This window comes from Littorina saxatilis, linkage group LG4 (assembly GCF_037325665.1).
Source record: "Littorina saxatilis isolate snail1 linkage group LG4, US_GU_Lsax_2.0, whole genome shotgun sequence".
In the NCBI taxonomy this organism is placed as follows: domain Eukaryota; kingdom Metazoa; phylum Mollusca; class Gastropoda; order Littorinimorpha; family Littorinidae; genus Littorina; species Littorina saxatilis.
Genome location: NC_090248.1, coordinates 9,051,694 through 9,075,400, shown reverse-complemented (window position 1 = coordinate 9,075,400; position 23,707 = coordinate 9,051,694). Strand labels below are relative to the sequence as shown.

The following is a 23,707-nucleotide window of genomic DNA, read 5'->3' as shown; positions in this document are numbered from 1 at the left end:
CGAATGCCGAGCTGTTCCATCTGTTAAAGCTTGACTTTATTTTAAAAGTTTTCCGTCAGCGCTAGGGTAGGTTGTATCTCCCCTCTCTCTCTCTCTCTCTCTCTCTCTCTCTCTCTCTCTCTCTCTCTCTCTCTCTCTCTCTCTCTCTCTCTCTCTCTCTCTCTCTCTCTCTCTCTCTCTCTCTCTCTCTCTCTCTCTCTCTCTCTCTCTCTCTCTCTCTCCCCCATGCACCACCATCTCCGCCGAAAAGGCCTTTGACTGTGCATACGACAATTGCCCCTTGTGTCTGTATCTGTTTCAACTATGATTTCTTGTCTTTCAAGTTTGACTGTGACCTGTACAATTATATAGGTTGCGAAGATAACTGTTATTACTGTGAATCGATTCTGACTTTTCTTTTTAAAGAAAAAACTAGTGTGCGTCTTCGTCTCATACCGTAGCGTTATAATAGCACATTCATATTAAAATTGAATAATAGGGTGGTAAGTATTATGCAGAAAAACAAAGCAAATTCGTACGCCTGTGTTTGAACAACATCTATTTTTCAACGCAGCAGAATAATGCCTTACGAGCTTACATCACAACTGAAGGTCTTAGTGACATGTCAAAAGTAATATGCATGCGTGACAGTAGCTCTCAGCGGTGTGCGTGAGCTAACAACAACTGAAGGATTTAGTGACATGTCAAAAGTAATATGCATGCGAGACAGTAATTGCTGCATCCTGCCAACTGTCAAACCGAGTCATTTCCCATTCGTTGTGAACTTGACTCTTACAACAAAGACTATATTATTCGTAAAGGCGAAGGTCAAATTTTTTTTTTTTTAAGTTTGAACACGTACTGTGGGCGTTCCCCTCTCTCTCACACACACAGACAGACAGACAGACACACACACACACACATCGTGGCACACACACACACAGTCGTGGCACACACACACACACACACAAACACACGACGATGAAGAGAGAGAGAGAGAGAGAGAGAGAGGTTGGTTTATTGCATAAATGCTAACTGCCCCTTTGCATAGGGGGGTGGGGAGGGGGCAGAAGGAAGATCAAAGTGCTGAATATTGGCTTTTGGCAACTAATTGCACGAGCGAGGAAAGATTAAAGCTGCTTCCATGGAAATTATTACATAATATATAACCCACACATATTTTACCCCTCAAGATGAAGCTGAAAGAAAATAGTCTGTGTAGTCTTTGTAACGAAATAAATTATATTGAACACTTTTTTTTGAAATGTAGAAGAATGAAGTTGTTTTGGGAACATGTTTTGAGATGTGTATTTGTTGATAAGGGAGACAATGTAATATTTAACAGAACATGTTGCATTGTTTGGTTATTTACCAGGAATGCATACCCCAACAAACAAAATGATTAATAATATTTTGTTGATAGAAAAAGGGTGTGTGTTTATTAGTAAGTATAGATAGGGTAGGCCTATTGATTTAAATATAATGTTTAATTGCGAATTAGGGCTGAGACGTTTTAATATTTTGCAAATGAAAATGATTAAAAAAAATCGGTTCAGTGTATGTTCATGTTATTGGAACGTTTGATTTAAGAGAAAACAAAACGTTACAGTCCCTGAATCTCGACACAGCGGCGGACCGCCAGACAAACCCTCATGATACAGATAATAAACTTATCTGAGACAATATTTTCAAAACAATTGTCTGACCACAAATTCAAAAAATGTCACCGTCAGCTCCTTGAGCCAAAACGCACTATATACACATTTTTTTAATTTTTAATTTTTTTTTTTAAGTGACACTAATAAAGAGCGTTTTGAGTGGCTACAAACATGCCGGAAACTCGTTATATTGGGGCCGCCCGTACACGAGTTTTGTCCCTTAGAAATCTCCACGAAGCATAATGACGCCAATGACGATCGTACGAAACTTTTACTTCGAGTACACCTGTCGTACGAGAAAAGAACTTCCCAAGGGACGAACAAATTACTCCCTCCACGACATTTTTACTCCCCAAATTTTTACTGTAGTAAAAATCTCGTACGCGAAATGAGATAACGCCAATATGGGATCTCGCACAAACGAATGTCGCGCTACCCCTCCCCCCACCCCTTCCACCACAGGGGAGTAAAAGTTGCGTACACCTAGCGTGGGGAGTAAATTGCTCGTGTTAGGGTTGAGAAATTCATTCGTTGTTTGTTCGTCAGGGGAGTAACATTTTCCAAGAAAATGTTTACTCGGAGCACACCTGTCGTGGGGAGTAATTTTCTCGTGTTATGGGGGAGTACTTATTTCGGAAAGGGAGTAGCATTTTCGTACGAAATTTTTACTCCGGAGTAACAATCTCGTGGGAGTAATTATCTCGTGTTACATCGGCACCCCTACTAAACGATCTCGCTTTGGTTTGAAAAAAAAGAGCATGAGAAAACGGGAGTGTCTGCGTCGTCTGCAGGACAGGACAGGATATATTCATTGAAAAGAAAACACGGTTTTGCGTTGTCAATAATGTTTTGCGTTTGTCCTTATGTTAACTCACCCATCACCCCCCCCCTCCCCCTTCCCCCCATTTACCATAGTAAAGAAATGTATGTAATTAATTTGCACTTGTAGTGTTTTATTATTATTATTATTATTATTATTATTATTATTATTATTATTATTATTATTATTATTTATTATTATTATTGTTGAATTGTTTCTTGTATTGTTTTTGCTCTCCCTCACCCCTCAACTCCCTTTTCTGTACATAGTCTGATTTCTTTTTGTTTTAGTTCCTTTTATTTGGTGTTGAATGAAATGTGTTTTTATTGTGTTTTTTAATTTTCCATGTACCCTCACGGGGTTTTATCGGAATAAAAAAAAAAACTTGGAAACTTGGTTATGACTCATTCTTATGCCTCCTATTTACCCGCCTATTCCGTGCCCGTCTCAACCTATTCCGTGCCCGTCTCAACCTATTCCGTGCCCGTCTCAACTTAGTCCGTGCCCGTCTCAACCTATTCCGTGCCCGCCTCAACCTATTCCGTGCCCTATCCAGTGCCCGTCTCAACCTATTCCGTGCCCGTCTCAACTTAGTTCGTGCCCGTCTCAACCTATTCCGTGCCCTATCCAGTGCCCGTCTCAACCTATTCCGTGCCCGTCTCAACCTATTCCGTGCCCTATCCAGTGCCCGTCTCAACCTATTCTGTGCCCGTCTCAACCTATTCCATGCCCGCCTCAACCTATTCCGTGCCCTATCCAGTGCCCGTCTCAACTTAGTCCGTGCCCGTCTCAACCTATTCCGTGCCCGTCTCAACCTATTCCGTGCCCGTCTCAACCTATTCCGTGCCCTATCCAGTGCCCGTCTCAACCTATTCCGTGCCCGTCTCAACTTAGTCTGTGCCCGTCTCAACCTATTCCGTGCCCTATCCAGTGCCCGTCTCAACCTATTCCGTGCCCGTCTCAACCTATTCCGTGCCCTATCCAGTGCCCGTCTCAATTAACCTATTCCGTGCCCGTCTCAACTTAGCCCGTGCCCGCCTCAACCTATTCCGTGCCCTATCCAGTGCCCGTCTCAACTTAGTCCGTGCCCGTCTCAACCTATTCCGTGCCCGTCTCAACCTATTCCGTGCCCGCCTCAACCTATTCCGTGCCCGTCTCAACCTATTCCGTGCCCGTCTCAACCTATTCCGTGCCCTCCCATCCAGTGCCCGTCTCAACCTATTCCGTGCCCTATCCCGTGCCCGTCTCGACCTATTCCGTTCCCGCCTCAACCTATTCCGTGCCCGCCTCAACCTATTCCGTGCCCGTCTCAACCTAGTCCATGCCCGCCTCAACCTATTCCGTGCCCGTGTCAACTTAGTCCGTGCCCGCCTCAACCTATTCCGTGCCCGCCTCAACCTATTCCGTGCCCGCCTCAACCTATTCCGTGCCCGCCTCAACCTATTCCGTGCCCGCCTCAACCCGCTTCGTCGTTATAATAAAAATAGAGAATACTTAGTCTACATGGCTTCCTATGTGATACCAGTTGTGTTTTTAAATATTGAACTGCGAGCGAAAGCGAGCTTTTCAATATTTGAAAACACAATGAGAGTAAAACTGGTATCACATAGGAAGCCACGTAGTATTCTGGTTATCCTGCATACTGTACTTGCGTGTCCATTGCTCCAAACGTCCCTCAGTCGAAGCGCCCAGATTGATGAAGCTTCAAATGGAACCTGGATCTCTCCGAAAGCCTGGTGTAATCTTTGACGTCAAAGCAAAGAGACGTCACTCTAGAAAGCATATCCTGATGACGTGTACGTTCTTAAAAATGTTCCAAGTTTTCAAAGAATAACGTTTGTCTCGGTGACTCGGTATCACGGGCAGTGAAAAATCAGGTCACTGCCAGACACGACCTCTTCACATGCACTATGGAGTGAACGATATTGTTATGACATGAGTAGTATGTCACACACATGTGGGATAAACAATATTATCCTACATACGTGAGAGAGATTCGCTCGCAGTTCACTATTTAAAAAAACAACTCGTGTAAATCTGGTACGACACAGCAAGCCATGTAGTATTCTCTATTATCAATTATGCCAACCACAAGGATGTGGTCAAAATACGTGTACCGTCAAGTATCCTCGCTTGCGAACATTGATCGTTCATTGAATAAATGTCATCGTTGTCTGAATTGTTTGTAAATTCATTCAATATTTTACTGAATGTAAAAAAAAAAAAAAAAGGAAACAAGAAGGCAAATTCGGTTCTCATCGTTTTATAGACAGAGAAGAATACGATAGTTTGCACCGTCGTGTTTCTATGAGTTGTTGTAGTCCAAAGTGGTACCGTCGTTCTCGACTATTCCCCATACAAACAAGAAATTCCTCCGAGGTAGGAAAAACACCCCCGTCCTTACCATTCTCACTGCCACCAACTGAGAAGGTTATTTCCCTTTGACCATTAATATGTCCCTCTATAAGTCCTTGTAGAATCTTAATCCACCAATAACTCCCTAACCGTGTGTTTGACTGGTCCCAATTTTTGTAAGGACCGTCTCAGGAATGTATAGAACCTGTTCACCAAGTTTGGTGACGATCGGTCCGTTCATTCTTGAGATCTATATGCGAACACAAACACACAAACACACAAACAAACAAACAAACACATCGACCGAATCCTATACACACCCCTATACCGGGGGTGTAAAAAACAAATCTGTAAAATTCGTACAGCCACACACAACCAGTCAGTCAATGCAAAGGAGCGGATAGACTGTTGATTGTTAATATTTGTCAAATAGGAACCGAAGGGTGACTTTATTCAATGTAAAAGCTCGTGCTTATTACACCCCTCCCCCCCCCTTTTATGGAGGGTGTATAGGTTTAATATTTCGTGCATGCATGTTCATGTCTTCCACGTTCCTTGTACCCATGTGTGTGTGACGGTCATTGTACCCATGTATGTGTGACGGTCATTGTACCCATGTGTGTGTGACGGTCATTGTACCCATGTGTGTGTGACGGTCCTTGTACCCATGTGTGTGTGACGGTCCTTGTACCCATGTGTGTGTGACGGTCCTTGTAGCCATGTGTGTGTGACGGTCCTTGTACCCATGTGTGTGTGACGGTCCTAGTGTACCCATGTGTGTGTGACGGTCCTTGTACCCATGTGTGTGTGACGGTCCTTGTACCCATGTGTGTGTGACGGTCATTGTACCCATGTGTGTGTGACGGTCATTGTTCCCATGTGTGTGTGACGGTCCCGGGCCTTGTACCCATGTGTGTGTGTGACGGTCCTTGTACCCATGTGTGTGACGGTCCTTGTACCCATGTGTGTGTGACGGTCCTTGTACCCATGTGTGTGTGACGGTCGTTGTTCCCATGTGTGTGTGACGATCCTTGTACCCATGTGTGTGTGACGGTCATTGTTCCCATGTGTGTGTGACGGTCCTTGTACCCATGTGTGTGTGACGGTCCTTGTACCCATGTGTGAGTGACGATCCTTGTACCCATGTGTGTGTGACGGTCCTTGTACCCATGTGTGTGTGACGGTCCTTGTACCCATGTGTGTGTGACGGTCCTTGTACCCATGTGTGAGTGACGGTCCTTGTACCCATGTGTGTGTGACGGTCCTTGTACCCATGTGTGTGTGACGGTCCTTGTAGCCATGTGTGTGTGACGGTCCTTGTACCCATGTGTGTGTGACGGTCCTAGTGTACCCATGTGTGTGTGACGGTCCTTGTACCCATGTGTGAGTGACAGTCCTTGTACCCATGTGTGTGTGACGGTCCTTGTACCCATGTGTGTGTGACGGTCATTGTTCCCATGTGTGTGTGACGGTCCCGGGCCTTGTACCCATGTGTGTGTGTGACGGTCGTTGTTCCCATGTGTGTGTGACGGTCCTTGTGCCCATGTGTGTGTGACGGTCCTTGTGCCCATGTGTGTGTGACGGTCCTTGTGCCCATGTGTGTGTGACGCCGGTCCAAAGAATGTTATTATACATGTACATCTATAAAGTTGCACACAAACCCTGCAACAACAAGGAAAAAAAGAAGATATGTTCGTTTGCTTCTCGAATTTGCTTGTTTGTTTGTTTATTTTAAACAGTTCTTTGATAATAAACTGTTTAAAGCTGTGGTCTATTTGTGACTACGAGTTTGAAAAGATAGGGCTGAAAATTATGTACAGAATGCAGTACAGCAAACGCTACCCGAAACCCAATCTATACGGCGTGTATGACCTTGAGAGCTTCAGTCAACGCTTGAAGTTTGCAGTTGTAACATCCGGTTTGCTCTCACAGAGCTGAGCATACTTGTCAAGAAGGATCGAGCAGAAGAAATAAACGCATTGGCAGGGATTCGAACTCAAGAGCTCGAAATGTCGGGGCTGATGTCTTAACCGCTAGGCCACTCCACCAGTGCTGTCAACGATGGAAAAAATAATACTTTTATATCATTCTACGCTTGAATTACCATTCATGCGTTGCAAAAACGTAAACATTGCCGTTCAAATGTGGCTTTATTTGCAAACATGTTTCACGGAATTGCAGTACATGTTTTACACCGTCATGCTACACGACATTCGCGCCATGCGATATCTCTATTTACAACATGCAAGAAAAATGAGAAGAACAGTAATTGAATCCCTACAAAGCTCTGTGCAGTTGAAAACTGACATCAAAAAAATAGTTATACATGTCTTCACTTCTAAACAGTGGGCGGATAGAGATATAAATCATGCTGCTTCAAGAATAACATAAAACGAATTCTTTTCAATGTTTTTCCTTCTCTTTCTCAATTGGCGCAGTAGCCTAGTGGTAATGTAGCCAAGTGGCGTGTCCAGTCTTTTTGTGTAATTATCTCCTGCCCGACCCAGTTGCCTCCCCTGTCTATTATCTTCCCCTGACCCAAGTTGTGTCTCCCGCTAGGATTATTGTGTGTTTACTATCGTAGGGTAGACTCTTGACCGGATTCCTTTCTAACCTCTTATCTCAGATTTAGGTGGTCGTTATGTAATGTGCCGCCAGCCTGTCTGGGTATCGTTGGACTCGGCGTTTTGCCAAGTGGGTGTCATTTCTTTTGACAGGGTACATCATAGAAGATGCCAGGTTTTAGTCTCTTACCCCCCCCCCCCCCCCTTCTTTGTAACTGGTTGTAATCTAATGAGCCTTATCCGGTGTGCGTAATATTTCCGGTGCGTGACACCGACACGGCTCTCTGCCTCTTTAACGATCCCTTTCAATTGGCAGGCAATCTTAAGACGACACCCCCCGTTGTCTGACACCGGGTAGCCTTCTTTGTATTGGCTTATCGCCACAGGGAATCGGAAGTGACCAGCCTTTAAAAGACTGAGCATTTAGGCTTGAGGGGAGAACGCGATTTGTGATACTGAGCTGTTTGCTGCTCATATGTGTCGGTTGACGTGAACGGTCGAAGTGCTGACCAAATTTGTCGCGAAGTTGTAATCGGTCGACTTGTGGTTGTAACTGAATTCCGAAACCTGTGCTCTTGTGTTTCGCGACTATCGTCAGCAGCAGGTTTTGTGTTCCTTTTACGTGTGCTCACTGAGGAGAATCTACACTGCTTTCTGATGTGCTTTCTGATGTGCTTTCTGATGTCTACTTTCTGATGTCTGCTTTCTGGTGTACGTTAATTAAAAGTCACGTTATCGCAACCTCTGTCTTGGCGTCTCATTTATGCTTCCTGGCCTATTTCCCCCTTCCACTCCACCCTATCACAGTAAGGACATCAGACACGAAATCTCGAGGTGGAGAGTTCGAATCTTCGCCGGGGCGTTTATTTTTTCACCATGATCTTTCCTGAAGATATAATATGATCAGTCTTGAGAGAGCAAACCGGATGTTATCACTGCAAAATTCAAGCGTTTACTGAAGCTCTCAAGGTCATACACGCCGTATAGGTGGAGTTTGTTATATGAAGTCTTATATCGCGCGCGTATCTCCAGACTCGGACTCAAGGCGCAGGGATCTATTTATGCCGTGTGAGATGGAATTTTTTACACAACACATCACGCATTCACATCGACCAGCAGATCGCAGCCATTTCGGCGCATATCCTACTTTTCACGGCCTATTATTCCAAGTCACACGGGTATTTTGGTGGACATTTTTTTTTTATCTATGCCTATACAATTTTGCCAGGAAAGACCCTTTTGTCAATCGTGGGATCTTTAACGTGCACACCCCAATGTAGTGTACACGAAGGGACCTCGGTTTTTTGTCTCATCCGAAAGACTAGCACTTGAACCCACCACCTAGGTTAGGAAAGGGGGGAGAAAATTGCTGACGCCCTGACCCAGGGTCGAACTCGCAACCTCTCGCTTCCGAGCGCAAGTGCGTTACCACTCGGCCACCCAGTCTGTTTCGGGTAGCGTTTCATGCACAGAATTCTGTACACGATTTTCAGCCCAAACTCGTAGCCCCGGATAGTCATAAATAGATCACAGCTTTAATCTTATTCACCATATAGATGGAAAACCCAAAGTAAACTAGCGAGACATAACAGGGGGTCAATTGTCTTAGTCTCTTCCTATCTGTCGTCCGTTTCTAAAGTGGGCGGAAGCCCACTCACCCTGCCCTCTTGTGGTCGAAGAGGGCGCTTTCTATTTCTGTTCAAAAGGGGGGAGGGGGGGGTTGTTTGGGGGAGGGCAAGACTGAGGCCGAGAGGGGGAGTGGAGGGAACGATGATAGTGCGGGTCACAGTGTGGGTAGTATAAATGTGTGTGTGTGTGTGTGTGGGGATATGTGCGAGTGTATGTGTGTGGGTGTGTGTGTGTGTGTGTGAGTGTGTGTATATGTGTGTGTGTGTGTGTGTGTGTGTGTCACAGTGTGTGAGTGTGTGTGTGTGTCTCTCTCTCTCTCTCTCTCTCTCTCTCTCTCTCTCTCTCTCTCTCTCTCTCTCTCTCTCTCTCTCTCTCTCTCTGTCTCTGTGTCTTTTTCTGTCTCTATCCTTGTCTCTATCCCTGTCTTTCTGTCTCTCTCTCTGTGGTAAATAGAACACTTTTCATGTCTGATATTTTAGTGCTTTTTACATTTAGTCAAGTTATGGTTGTATTTTGATTTGTTCTCTATGTGTATGTATTGATGATATACATGCGAATGATTGGGACAATTCCTCCCCACATTTGTTTTCTCCCTTTTGTTATTAGTTGTTTTGGATGTTTATATGCAATGCATTATTGCAACTATGCTGCAATTTCCACACTATATTGTTTTTCCTATGTTTGAATGTGTATATAAAACCATAACCCTTTTCCTATTACTATTTACATTATGTACGTCTGTAAGTAACAATAACCTTGTCAATTTTACTATCTATATTATGTGCGTCTGTATTAAGTGTTTGTATAAGGGACAGGTTGTAAGATTAGGCTTTGCCTAAAACCTCTATCCTTTGGTAATAAAGTTCAGTTTCAGTTTCAGTTTCAGTTTCTCTCTCCCGACTCTGTGTGTGTGTGTGTGTGTGTGTGTGTGTCTTTGTGTGTGTCTTTGTGTGTGTCTTTGTGTGTCTGTGTGCCGGCAGTGTATGCGTGCGTACGTGCACACTCATGCGAGCGCGCGTGTACACTTGTCAGTTTCGTTAAATGTATTCGAGTGTGTATGAGCGCGCCCGCTCAAAGGATGTATATCAGTGTACACATCATTATTTTATATCACAACAGCGCTGCATATATTTCACAATATTGTCCTACCAACCCATTCTGGGGTGTTTTCATTTCATCTTCAGTCCACTTTCAAGTCAAACCAACAAAATATCAGCCAAGTGGTTCGAAGCAGACAGTCACAGTAATATTCTGTGTGCCCACACACGGTGACATAATCACCACGGAAACACACATATCCTGATCACGATCACATCATCCGGGTTTGGCTCCGTCAAGTCAGCACTGCTAGTGGCGTAGGAACGGGGAGGAGTCTTTCTTTCTTTATTTGGTGTTTAACGTCGTTTTCAACCACGAAGGTTATATCGCGACGAGGGAAAGGGGGGAGATGGGATAGGGGAAAGGGGGGAGATGGGATAGAGCCACTTGTTAAGTGTTTCTTGTTCACATTAGCACTAATCAAAAAATTGCTCCAGGGGCTTGCAACGTAGTACAATATATGACCTTACTGGGAGAATGCAAGTTTCCAGTACAAAGGACTAAACATTTCTTACATACTGCTTGACTAAAATCTTTACAAACATTGACTATATTCTATACAAGAACCACTTAACAAGGGTAATAAGTGAAGAATTTTATGGGTGAGAAAAGGAAAGTAAAAGGACTTTGGTGAGGCAGAAATAGAGAAGAAACAAGAAAAAGATCCTAATTAGGTTCACGGCATCGAGAGTGATGCGACCTTCTCTCAGAAGTTAGTAGAGAAGGCTCCCCCATCCACCACCCGGGGGACGCGCCTCTACGCCAATTAGGGGGCGCGAGGACGGGGAGGAGTGGTGAGTTGGGAAGGGGGAAGGGGGAAAGCGATGACATGGCCAGATTACTTCCTTTTTGCCCTGCGATGCAGTCCGCGATTCCCACGGCACAACACAATGCACAATACACTACATCTTCTCAGTTCGTGTATCTCACAACAACACACGTCTTCTCTCCTCTGTGTCTTTCAAAATTCTCTATCTTACTCTAGCATGTACATGTATACATAATCAAACTTTAGCTAGAGTCACAACCATCCAATCAACATCCTAGTATTAGTAACCATCCGTAACCACGACACTCAAAACAGGTTCCGTGTTTCATTGATTAAACTAAAGACAAGAGGAAAGGGGTGGGGGGGATTAAAGACTAAACTCAACATTCGAGCCCAGCTGGCATCGTCTGCTATCATCTACCCGGATCAAATTCAAAGGAATTAACACCTACTTAAAAACCACTGCTTAGTACATGCCGCTAGCCGAGGAATACAGAGACAGACAGGCCGCCATATTACATAACAACACCTGCTGGCTCCCGGTGCCTGTCCCTCCATCCTCCGGGAAGCTACTCCCGGTTAGGCCATAAAAGTTACGCAACTGACCACGGCTACCCGTCTCTTCCCAGGAGAGCGGCTTAAGTTCATAGTCAGAACATGGACCCAGACGGCTAAGCGCGCTTAGGATCTACCGGTGACTGGACATGTACATCTCAAAATTTAACTTTGAACAGATAATGGCATTACACAAAACATAAAGCGATCGGCAACATGAACTACAAACACTAGACTGGACAATGACAAAAACTTTACTCTATGATTGGTGACTGGTCGCCCTGTCACAGCTTGTTTTTTTTGAGAGAAAAACAAGTCGCGTAAGGCGAAATTACTACATTTAGTCAAGCTGTCGAACTCACAGAATAAAACTGAACGCACTGCATTTTTTTTACCAAGACCGCATACTCGTAGTTTAGTTTACGATGTTCCGAAAAATGGTTTAAATTGAAAACGTTGCAATGCCTAAAAGATCAATAATTATATACAATCGTGGTTTTCAGAATTAAATGAAAAAGAAACTTGTTTGAATTATAGATTGTTTAAAGATACATTTATATTTGAAAATTATTTGAAAATTTTACCCAATAACCTAGCACTCTCTTTTTTACGTTTAAAAACATTAAATCATAAATTGCCAATATAGAAAGGCCGAATGTTAAATATACCACATAACGAAAGAATATGTGTTAAATGCCAGTCTGGAGAACTCGGAAATGAATTTCATTGTATATTTCAGTGTCATTGTTTTGAAAATGTGAGGAAAAGGTTGTTACCATTGTATTTTCGTAGAAATTTAAATGAATGCAGTCAAATTTAAACATTTATTTGAATTAACAAAGAAACGAAAGTTATTGCATTTAATATATTTTATTAAGAGTATTTTGAAAGAGTTCTGATTATTTGATCACGTTTTTTTTTATTAAAACAAAAACAAACACAGAAACATATACATTCCTGTAAAAAATAAATGTATGATTACAATTATTTTGTTATGAATTAAGCTTGATTTATTTTCGGTTAATTAGAAGTGTTGTGTCTCATTATTACAAATATCTTTTTTGTCGTGTTTATTGCAATTTTTATTTATTTTGTTCATGTAACCCTAGGTTTTTTTAAAAATAAATATTGACTTGACTTGTCAGCCCACCGCTCGTGGCAAAGGCAGTGAAATCGACAAGCCAGAATAGTGCGGTAATGGTCGCGCTTGTTTTTAATCCAAATATAACATATTTATATGTTTTTGGAATCAGAAAATGAAAAAGAATAAGATGAACGTAATTTTGGATCGTTTTATAAAAAAATAATTTTAATTACAATTTTCAGATATTTAATGACCAAAGTCATTAATTAATTTTTAAGCCTCCAAGCTGAAATGCAATACCAAAGTCCGGCCTTCGTCGAAGATTGCTTGGCCAAATTTCAATCAATTTTATTGAGGGTGTGACAGTGCCGCCTCAACTTTTACAAATAGCCGGATATGACGTCATCAAAAGTATTTATCGAAAACATAAAAAAAACGTCTGGGGATATCATACCCAGGAACTCTCATGTAAAATTTCATAAAGATCGGTCCAGTAGTTTACTCTGAATCGCTCTACACACACACACACACACACAGACAGACACACACACATACACCACGACCCTCGTCTCGATTCCCCCTCTATGTTAAAACATTTAGTCAAAACTTGACTAAATGTAAAAAGGGGATGAATTAAGTGTTCTCGGTCGTTGATTAGTTCCTGCAAAACTCAATTGATATTAAAAACATAAATAAATAATGAATGTGTCTATGCTTTTCTGCAAATGTGTCCTGTTTCAGTAAAACCACAAGTGAAACTCTTTTAAAATAAAAAATCTACTCATATCACATTAAAACCAGTATCATGGGTGACTTCACACACACAAAAACAGGGAATAGGAAGCGACTTTTTGTAGAACTATATGTGATGATTGATCTTCTGCATCAGACTCAGTGGGGTCCTGATTTGGCCTATATGGTCCGCTGGACCCAACAAGCAACAACAATCAAATCAAATCAAATCAGACTCAGTTTAGCGTCAGACATAGTTAACTGTATTCAATACTGACGGGAAGGCGACTGTCTGACTATATGTTTGTATGCATATCTCTCTCCCCTCTGTGTGTATGTGTGTGTGTGTGTGTGTGTGTGTGTGTGTGTGTGTGTGTGTGTGTGTGTGTGTGTGTGTGTGCGTGCGTGTGTGCGTGTGTATGCAAGTCTAGTAGACGAAACCCATTGGATTCGGGAATGTTTAAACATGAACTATCGAATTGCTTCATATTTTTCATGGAACAAATATTTAGATATGCCATAAAAGTGGCCAAAGTCCAGGCAAATCGGACTATAAACACCGGAGGTATAAGCGTTCAAAGGTTTGACGGATGGAAGGACGGACGGCCAAACGCCTTTTTAATAATGTAGACATGGACACTGTACTCATTCATGAGCATAATGAATGCCTTAATAATATATTATTTGTACTCGAACTATAACTGAGTTTTCAAATCCGTCCCAGTTCAATTTTTACGTGGGTCGATAGTATACACACTAACTAGACCGCGTGTCATCACCTTCGGCAAGAGCAAAGTTCATCATAAACGTTGTCGTCATAAATGGTCCCGCATCGGAAGCTGACGAATCGCAGCGCAGAAACTGTCAGTCGTTTCGCGTACTATTACTATTATCTCTCAGCATCCTCGTGTGGGAAACCGTTACATTCTAACGGTCGCAAGCCAGAGCACTGCAACGAGACAGCTGATAACTGGACAGAAAGGGAGGTGACTAACAGTTACTGCAGACGACACTCATGCTCTGATTGAAACCAGACGCTGTTGTGTGCCGGTTGTAGACCTCAAGTACTTTTTGGCTTGTGTGTGAGGCGCCTTCTTTTGTGGTGACACAACTTTTTGTCTCTCTTATCCTTACCGTGGCCGCAGCATGTAAGTGACAATAGAGTTGTACGCGCACAATACCAAGATTCAACTACGCAGCAGTCTTTTCCTTACACCTGTGAAAAGTGTGGAGTTAGTGTAAAAGAGCAGGGGAAAGATACACGACGTTGACAAAACCTCAACACAAGGACGTGGTGTCTCGATCGACGTCGCAAGCAACATAGCTTGCATCATGGGTAGTACCAGAGAAATGATTTTTCTTCTCATTGGTAAGTCATTTAGTCGGTCTGTCTGCCTGTCGTACTACATGCATCCGTGTCTCTCTCTCTCTCTCTCTCTCTCTCTCTCTCTCTCTCTCTCTCTCTCTCTCTCTCTCTCTATCTCTCTCTCTCTGTGCGCGCGTGTGTATGTGTGTGCGTGCGCGCGCCCTGATTTCTGCTTTATAGCTAGAGTGTCAACAGCATTTACGAATGTGTGCAAGTTCACCTAGTAGGCCTAATGTCGTCAACATGGACAGAAACACGAAACACAAAGCGAGTGTGGTGCCTCTGAAATGATTGTCTCTTGGTTATTCAATTACGGACAGTAGTAGGCCTAGTTGACTTTTTTGTCGCGACGGCGGTAAACAGCTAGGTGATTTAAACATAATTGGTTACTATTGTATGGTTTTCATCAGTGACTAAATATTTTTTTCCAAAGCCACACAACATATATAATGCATCATCATTATCATCATCATCATCAACAACAACAACAAAAACAACATCAACAACAATAACAGCAACACAACAACAACAAAAACAACAACAACAACAACAACAAAAACAACAATTAAAAGCAAACTACATGTTCTATATAAGCCGTGAATGCAGTCACTCAATACTAATACCTGTTAAAAGAAATCCAAAAACAAAGAGACTGACAACGTTCCAAAATTGTTTCTAAAAAACATTGGGTCGAAATATCTGTGAATGTATTGTTTTGTCAATAACCAACGTTCTAACAACCTACCTTTCTTGGTTTTTTAAAATTCTAATACCTGTTAGTTTAGTTCTTATTGTATTTTATCGTAGAGCGACTCAATGAGGACTGCTGTCTAAAATAGTCTACGCATAGTGTACTAAAGCACTTTGTTGATCTGTTATCAGGATAGTGCATGCACTCAAACGACTGACACTGACAATAAAAACTGATGCCCCGTATAAAATCAGATTCGTTGACACACGAGAGTTTAATGGTTAGCACTTGAGAACAAAATATACACTTGCAGAAACGACTGAGACACTTACAGAGTCGCGCTACCCCAGAAGTCAAGGGATCTATTAGATTTTTTTCAGATTTGTTTTTCATTACTAGATTGTCCCATCGCTGAAAAATTAGGGTCACTTCCTCCCAGTGGAAAGCTAGCAGCAACAGAGTCGTGCTACCCCAAAGTCAAAGGATCTATTATATATATTTTTGTGTATGTATTTCTTGTCCCATCGCTTGGAAATTCGGGTCCCTTCCTCCCAATGGAAAGCTAGCAGCAACAGAGTCGCGCTGCCCCAAAGTCAAAGGATCTATTAGATTTTTTAATTTTTCAGTACAATACTAGATTGTCTCATCGCTGGGAAATTCGGGTCACTTGGTTTAAACAAGATTTTATTAAAGAAATACAGGGTGGCATGTAGATGCGATACAGACATTTGTGACCACACAACAAGCTAAGCTTATATTAAGTGTGGTTATAAATATGTACATCTAGATAGGAAATATTATTTCACGTGATGTCAAGGTCAGAGAATTAATTGCTCATACCCTTATTAGAAATGTAAAACAGACAAGATACATTTTTTTTACAAAAAAAGAAGAAAAAATATAACAAAAGAATTATCGGGGAGATATGAGTCGGTAAGGTGGGTATACAGGGGACGGGGGAGGGGGTTAGAGAGACGATGACTGTCACAGACTTGCCAATTAAATGTTTCTGCAGCAGCAATAATTTCATTCAAAGTGTTGTCCAAACTAATTCAGCTGAGGTTAGTCATGTGATACACTGAAAAAAACCTTAAACAAAATTCACTCAAGCTTGACTTTCAGTAAAATCGTTAAACAACATGACCTACCAATAATCAGATACTGGATCATTAACATGGTGACCACTGGGTAGTCAAAATCTATCACTTAACCTTATAAAACTATGTACCTTTTCGAATATTTCAATGTTTTCCGTAAGACGTAGGTTTGGCAGACCAAATAATAAACATTGTACATTTTGATAATCATTCGGTAATGTGTGTATTGTTAGCCTTCGGACATCATCGTAATTGTCACAAAATAATAAATAATGTTCAACATCTTCATTACGATATCCGCACTCACAAGTCGGGTTATCACTTAAATGGCGTTTCATCATATCATCATTTAAATCGCTCATTTCTAATCTTAATCTACAGTGTATAATTCCTTCTTTTCTCTTACCATAATAATATTGAGGAGGAACTTTACTATCTGAACGACCAAGAAAATGTTTAAACTGGCTAATTGATTTTGTTGATTTGATATTGTCTGGTAGAGAATTCCATGTTCGGGTAGTGCTGAGAACAAATGACTTGTTATACAGTTCAGTTCTGTGTGGTGGTACGACCCGTTCAAGTGGGTTTCGTCTATGATAGGGGTTTACAGTCGAGACAAGAGGAGGCAATAAATCAGCTACGTTCTGTGAACATTTCCCGTGTACCATTTTGTGATACAAAATTAATTTATGTCTTTCCCGTCTTAGTTTTAAACTACTGAAGCCTGGAAAGCTAGCAGCAATAAGCAACAAGGAACTTAGTCGATAAATATCGACAGGGGGCCGACTAATGGTTTAAATGTGAAATGTGTGTATAATAATGGGTGTGGGTCTGAAATGAAGTTAGGTAGTAGTTAAAATTTGTTTTGAATAACTATTGGTATTTTGACAATGTGGGTAGCATGGAAATGTATGCATTAGAATGCTAGGGGGGTCCGGGGGCATGCTCCCCCGGACATTTTTTGAAAAAAAAGGATGCAAAATGGTGCAATCTGGTGCATTCTGAGGATTATAATTGCCAGTTTCTGGCAGGAAATTTTGTCACAAAAAAGGAAGAATGAGCTGGAGAGAGAGTAGATGTAGTGACTTACCAATGCACGTCAAGCTTCCTTCTACAGTATTTCATACTTCTTCACACTCACATCTTCCAATTGTGTGGGGGAAGATATCTTTTGCTATCACAGTTCACAACAGCACCAAAATCATAGTTCATGTTAGTTACTTCCTTGAGTTTATTTCACAATCCAAAAGTCACAACACACTACAGGGGTGTACCTTACCTTTTTTTTCTACCGGCCAGGGGGGCCGGCAAGTCAAAAATTGAACCGGCCCCCCCAAATCCCAACCGGCCCCCAACCGGCCGGGATTTCTTACAACCGCCCCAGTGGCTCGTCGCGTGCTAACCACATACACAAAAGACGTACATTCATACTTATTATGCATACATGTGGATTTGCACTACGAATAACTACCCCAAACACACACAAAACTTGATGACTAAAATGCTATATTTTAATATAATGATAATTAACCTTGTTTTAATAAAGAATTTAAAATAAAAGCCGCCACAAAGAAACAAGAAATCAAAACAACATTCACACCCTGTCACACAATCACACACTAAACCTCACTAAAAGTTACCCCCTTTATGTACCCCCTACCACACAATTTACAAGTAATTTATAAACACACACTTTAAACAAAACAGTAAATCAGCAAACAAATTTAATTTAAATTATGTTTTTTGTTGTGTAAAACCAAGTGCAAGTATAAAAAGCTGACTACAAATTTTTTATAAGTTGCTTTCTTGTTTTGTTTCTTTTTCTTTATGTGTGTGTTATTAATATTACTGTTAGATCAAGCAGAAGTATAAAAGTTGCATACCAGCCAAATTTACCACAGCTTAAAGGCACAGTAAGCCTCCTGTAAACCATCACAGAGCTCCCCGAGCGTCTAAATACAGTACAAGCATACTTCCATTTGAACGCTCACCGAACGGGAACATCCTGGCTGCTTTCTGTCGAGCGTGAGACATTTTCCAAGAATTTATTTTCGTGGACTTGGCCCTGAAGAACAATGGCGCCTCGTTTTTGCGCTAGACCTAACTTTTAAAATCTAAATAATAAATTGACAGCTTGTTACACAAACATTCTTTAATCATAAAAGAATTCGTTTTTCATCAAGACAAGATCAGAACAATTCGAAGTTGTGAAAGTTTAAAAAAAGAAAAGCCCGGAAGCAGGGTCACGCAAGGGTCGTAGCAAACGACGGCCCGGTTTATCAGTGCAAATCGCCGTTCCTCTCAACAGTCAAAATCCATCGCTAGAGTTCTTGTGAACCACAGCCGTTGTTTCGTGCATAAAAAACGTGCTATTGTAGATAAGCTCACGTCGAGTCGCATTCAAATGACTAACTATGACGACTGCATTGTGAAAAGGGGGAAAACTGGATCACACGGGTTCACGATGGCTCAGGGGTAAGATAAACCACGCAAAAATAAAGTCTTTGAAAATTGTTCGCTCTTTACGGAGGGCACCTGGGATGTTCTCAATTGGTGAGTGTTTAAATGAAAGGGTGTTTGTACTGTGTGTAAAAGCCTGACCGTATCTGTGATGGTTTACGGGAGGCTTACTCTGCCTTTAAGTCATAAATAATCAAAAGCATTATATTTCATTTCTATTTCCTAATGGAAACAAACAGATGTTCAGATTTCCTGATCCTAGAATTGTTTACAGGTGATCTTTTTGCTTTTGATTCAGAAGAGTTGCAGAGTTGCACCCCTTATCCTATTGTTGAAGGTCTGTCTTTTCTTCTTTATCACATAATATATATACTGGATCGGTTTTTTTGTTTTGTTACTTCCTTAGTTGAAGGGAAATAATTGACAGCAGTAGTACTGTCACTACTTGTACTAAGTTGATCAGCAAAGCTGGTGTTAACATATTTTAGAAAACGGTCTTAATGAGTATCCCTGCAGTCAATGACCTCTACATTTCCCAGAAACTGGATCAGTGGTACATAGCAGGCACATCAAAGAAAAAATACAGAGGGGGAATATGTTTGCTCTGGATGGGCGGTCAGATCAAAGGCAGATGCATTGTAAAAGCTGGTTGGCCTTGAGACCTGGGTCAATGACCGGTACTTGTAATCTGAACACAGCCTGTCCAGTCACTGACCTTCTTACCCGGGGTCAATGACCGAGTTTTTATCTGAGAGGAAACTGTTTTACAACATGGGAAAGTCTCTGAAGGATTGGTCAGCGCAGGATAAGATAAGAGAGGGGGTGAAGTGAATAGCGCAAAGAGGAGGGAGGGGGGGTGGTGGTAGCTATTTTGACTGCTGATGCAATCGCCAGCGGCTCGTGGCACTGGAGGGGTGATGACACGGTCAAGTGAGGCGGAGGGGGGTAGCTGTCTAGCCAATGTGTGGTGGTAGTCCTGAGTCTTTTCCGGGGGGGGGGGGGGGGGGGGGGGATGATTGGGCAGTAGAGAAGTGCCAGATTTTGAGATCGCCCGCGAGAGATATTTGTTATATCTCTCGCCGGCCGTTCCGATTAACTACGCTGAGTACAGGCGCTTGAAAATACACTCCAGTCATTATATAACTATACTCGAAACATTTTTAATCGGGAAACTTTTGCACTATTCAAAGAAATCCGGGACTGGACATAAACTCGGGAATTTCCCGGTTTTCTAGGGAGGGTTGGCAGCTATGTATGTGTGTAGTTGTGGTGTGTGTGTGTGTGTGTGTTTGCGCGTTGGTTTGGATTATGGGTGTAATTTGTAAAACAGATGTGACAGTAATAATGGAGTTCACATTAGTGAGGTTAGTTTGAAATGGAACACACGCACGTTTTTGAAAAAACAATATGAAATTGTGAACCATGATAATCTGAACATCAGCAAAACATCAAACCAATTATTAATCAGGTTTGAAAAGCTTGACTTACTATGTTAATTAGTGTATTGAAGGCTGAAAACGTCATTTACAAATTACATCTGAGATGGGGAGAGCGGGTGGGGGGAGTGCTGAAAGTGTGGATGAGAATTAAAAAAAAAAATGCTGAGTGACAACAGGTAGGTTAAAGGCTGCCCTTTTCGTAGCGTTAATTAATTAATTGCTATTGCTTACATGTGCCAATAATGTTATAAAACTGTACCTAAGGGGATATAATAACGATTGGTTGTAGCTTTCGAACACAGAAAAAATTATTTCAGTATTGCAATGCAAAGTGGTTTTGATAGTGTCGAATGTAAACAGAACAGTCTCAAAGTGAAAGTGGATGTTTTCCGGAAATTGCGAAGTTAACAAGAATACAGAAAAGCGCGCTTTCCTGCTTAGCACAATACCCTACCGCGCTAATCTGGCGTGTCAATAATATCACTACGTTTTGGACGTGGAAGGTGAGCGATTTCCTTCACGCGGGGATTGACGACGCTGTACTGTCTGTTGACGGTCTAAAAGTAGCCCAACCTCTGCTTTGAGACCCATGTTTACCACCGCCCTCAGCTAATTCAAGAAATCACCCCCCTCCTGCTAGGTACACGTGCACTCAAGTTAACCTCTACTTTGACCTGTGTGCCAAGAGTCAGATGAGAGAGAGAGAAAGCGAGAGCGCCGTAGACCAGATTAATAGGTGCTTGATTTTGGTATTTTGATTTTACATAACATTAAACCTTTCTTGGGGTTCATGGTCATGGCAACAGCCATAATAATATTATATCATGTACAATATTACATTTCAGCATATGTGAATTACATGTCATCATACCAGACTGTCATACATTTTTATTCCCACATCATTCTGATTGATCACAACCAAACCTACTATCAGTGGACACATCCAAATGCAAGCACCTGTTCTTGACAATTTCCCACTTATCTAAAAATAAAACCAGTGCAATTTCCTCGGTCGGGCTTTGCCACAAAAACTCACGGTTTGGCCTGTAGGTAAAATGTACAATGTATTTTCTGATTTGTGCACAAAAGCTTTTTTTCTTTTTTCTTTTTTTTTAACATAACAATGTTTAATGTCACTGTTTGTTTAAAAGACTATGGTCACATTTGTAAAAAAAAAAATGTTAAATTAGAAAATAAATAACATTTTGGTTCATGATTTTTCCTACACCTGTGCTGAAAATAAGAAATAAAAATGTTGGTATATAAGTCACTCAAATACTGCTAAGTATGAATGGCTCGGATTGAGTTTGTTGCGGTTGACCCTGCACAGTTCGACCTATGATGTTTTTGTTGAACAATTTTGCCGTCACCCCTCCCATAGGGTGACGTATTTCACAACTTCCTGTGTTACACAAACTCAGTGATGACCAATTTTGCCTTCACCCCTCCCATAGGGTGACGGATTTCACAACTTTCTACAGATGAACAAACAATGTTGCCTTCACACCTCCCATAGGGTGACGGATGTCACAACTTTCTGTGTACACAAACTGATGACGTATTTCACAACAAAATGGCGCTGCCCATGGTCAACCTCGAAACTATCCGAAACTATAATAATACTCTGTTGCTGCTAGCTTTCCACTGGGAGGAAGCGATCTGAATTTCCCAGCGATGGGAAAATCTCGTAAAGAAATGAGAGAAAAAAAATCTAATCGATCCCTTGATTTGGGGGTAGCGCGACTCGGTTGCTGCTAGCTTTCCATTGGGAGGAAGCGACCCGAATTTCCCAGCGATGGGACAATAAAGAAATGCCGGAAAAACAAAAATCTAATAGATCCTTTGACTTTGGGGTAGCGTGACTCTCTTGTCTGTCCAATGTGTGTGTGTGAGATAGAAACTTTAACATTTCAGAGTCTATGGATAAAGCTCGCATAAGAAGATTACGTCTCGGTCAAAAGTGTTTGACGTCAATTAATGCATCATGACGTCATGCCTCCCTGTAGTCTTCCTCTCGCGCGGTGTGTGTGTGTTCATTTTGTGCACATGTGTTATTGTTACTGTTTGTGTATGTGTACTCGTGTGTGTGTGTGTGTGTGTGTGTGTGTGTGTGTGTGTGTGTGCGTGTGTGTGTGTGTAAGAAAGAGAGACTGAGAGAGAGAGAGTGTGTGTGTGTTTGTTTGTAAAGGTGTGTGTGTCCGTCTGTCTATGCTTACTGTGTGTGTGTATGTGTGACGGAGTGATTGAGTTTGTGTTACTGTTTGTCGATTTCTGACGGGAGCCTTGAAGGCTTCGCCTCTTGTTATTATTTTTTTTTTTATTGTATTCATTTATTCATTCATTTATCCATGCATTCATTTATTCCTTCATGTATTTATTCGTTTTTAAAATGTCTTTATTTATTCATTCATTTATTCATTGCCTTATTCAGCTTTGTTTCTTTATCTTCTTATTTATCTATTTGTTCATTTATGGGTTTTTTTCAATTTGGTTTAAGCGTGTTTTATTTACTTATCGCTGTATTCAATCGTTTACCTAAAAAAAAAAGAAGCTACAGAACGATCAGAAGAAAAATGCTCATGGTCACGTTCTTAAAATAATCACAATACACATGTACGATTACAACATGGCGAACAAGTGATAACATCATCATTTAACTTTATTACTATGTTATTTTTTTTATTTATTAAATTATGTGTTCATTCACGTATTTATTTATTTATTTATTTATTTATTTTATTCATATATGTGGTTTGTTTATTCTATCATTCCTTTAATCAATTACTGATTTGTGTGTGTGCAGCCCTCAGTTCTCTTCTCGGCCTGTGCAACACGTGCAAACCGAACCAGGCCACCGGCTGTCCTTATTACGCTCTGCTAGCTGGTGCCAAGGTCATCCCTCTGCCACATCCTTCGCGTCTGGATGAAAATTGCCGGTTCGTATTTTAATAACACACACACCCTCACCCCCCTATAGTCTTATAGTAAGCAAACAAGGAAAATTGTAATTAAATTTCCTCCGAAAGCGGCGTATGGCTGCCTAAATGGCGGGGTAAAAACGGTCATACACGTAAAAAATTCCACTCGTGCAAAAACACGAGTGTACGAGGGAGTTTCAGCCCACGAACGCAGAAGAAGAAGAAGAAGTAATTAAACATCATACAAATATACCATGCTAAATATGTTGCCATGGAGAGATTACTCAAGCAGCTAAACATTCAGTCCATTGTTCTTGAAAATGAATTATATACAGAGCACAATTCTAGTAGAGCAACTGAACTAATGGTATCCGAAACAGTCCGAGAGTCAAAGCGGAAGAGCCCCTTCTGTGCTAATGGCACGCCAAGAAGAGTAAATGCATGTGTGCGTGCGTGCGTGCGTGTGTGTTTGTGTGTGTGCGTGCATGTGTGT

The 23,707-nt window shown here is 41.5% G+C and overlaps 1 protein-coding gene across 1 annotated transcript in view; it reads left to right on the top strand.

Moving 5' to 3' along the window:
• The first annotated feature begins 14,179 nt into the window (after positions 1-14,179).
• LOC138963903 (uncharacterized) overlaps positions 14,180-23,707 on the top strand; it is a 14,407-nt gene continuing 4,879 nt past the window's right edge. The window contains exons 1-2 of the mRNA XM_070335755.1: positions 14,180-14,612; positions 23,100-23,232. Of these exons, the coding sequence (XP_070191856.1) occupies positions 14,576-14,612; positions 23,100-23,232 (170 nt within the window). The 5' untranslated portion in view covers positions 14,180-14,575. The remainder of the gene's footprint in view (positions 14,613-23,099; positions 23,233-23,707) is intronic.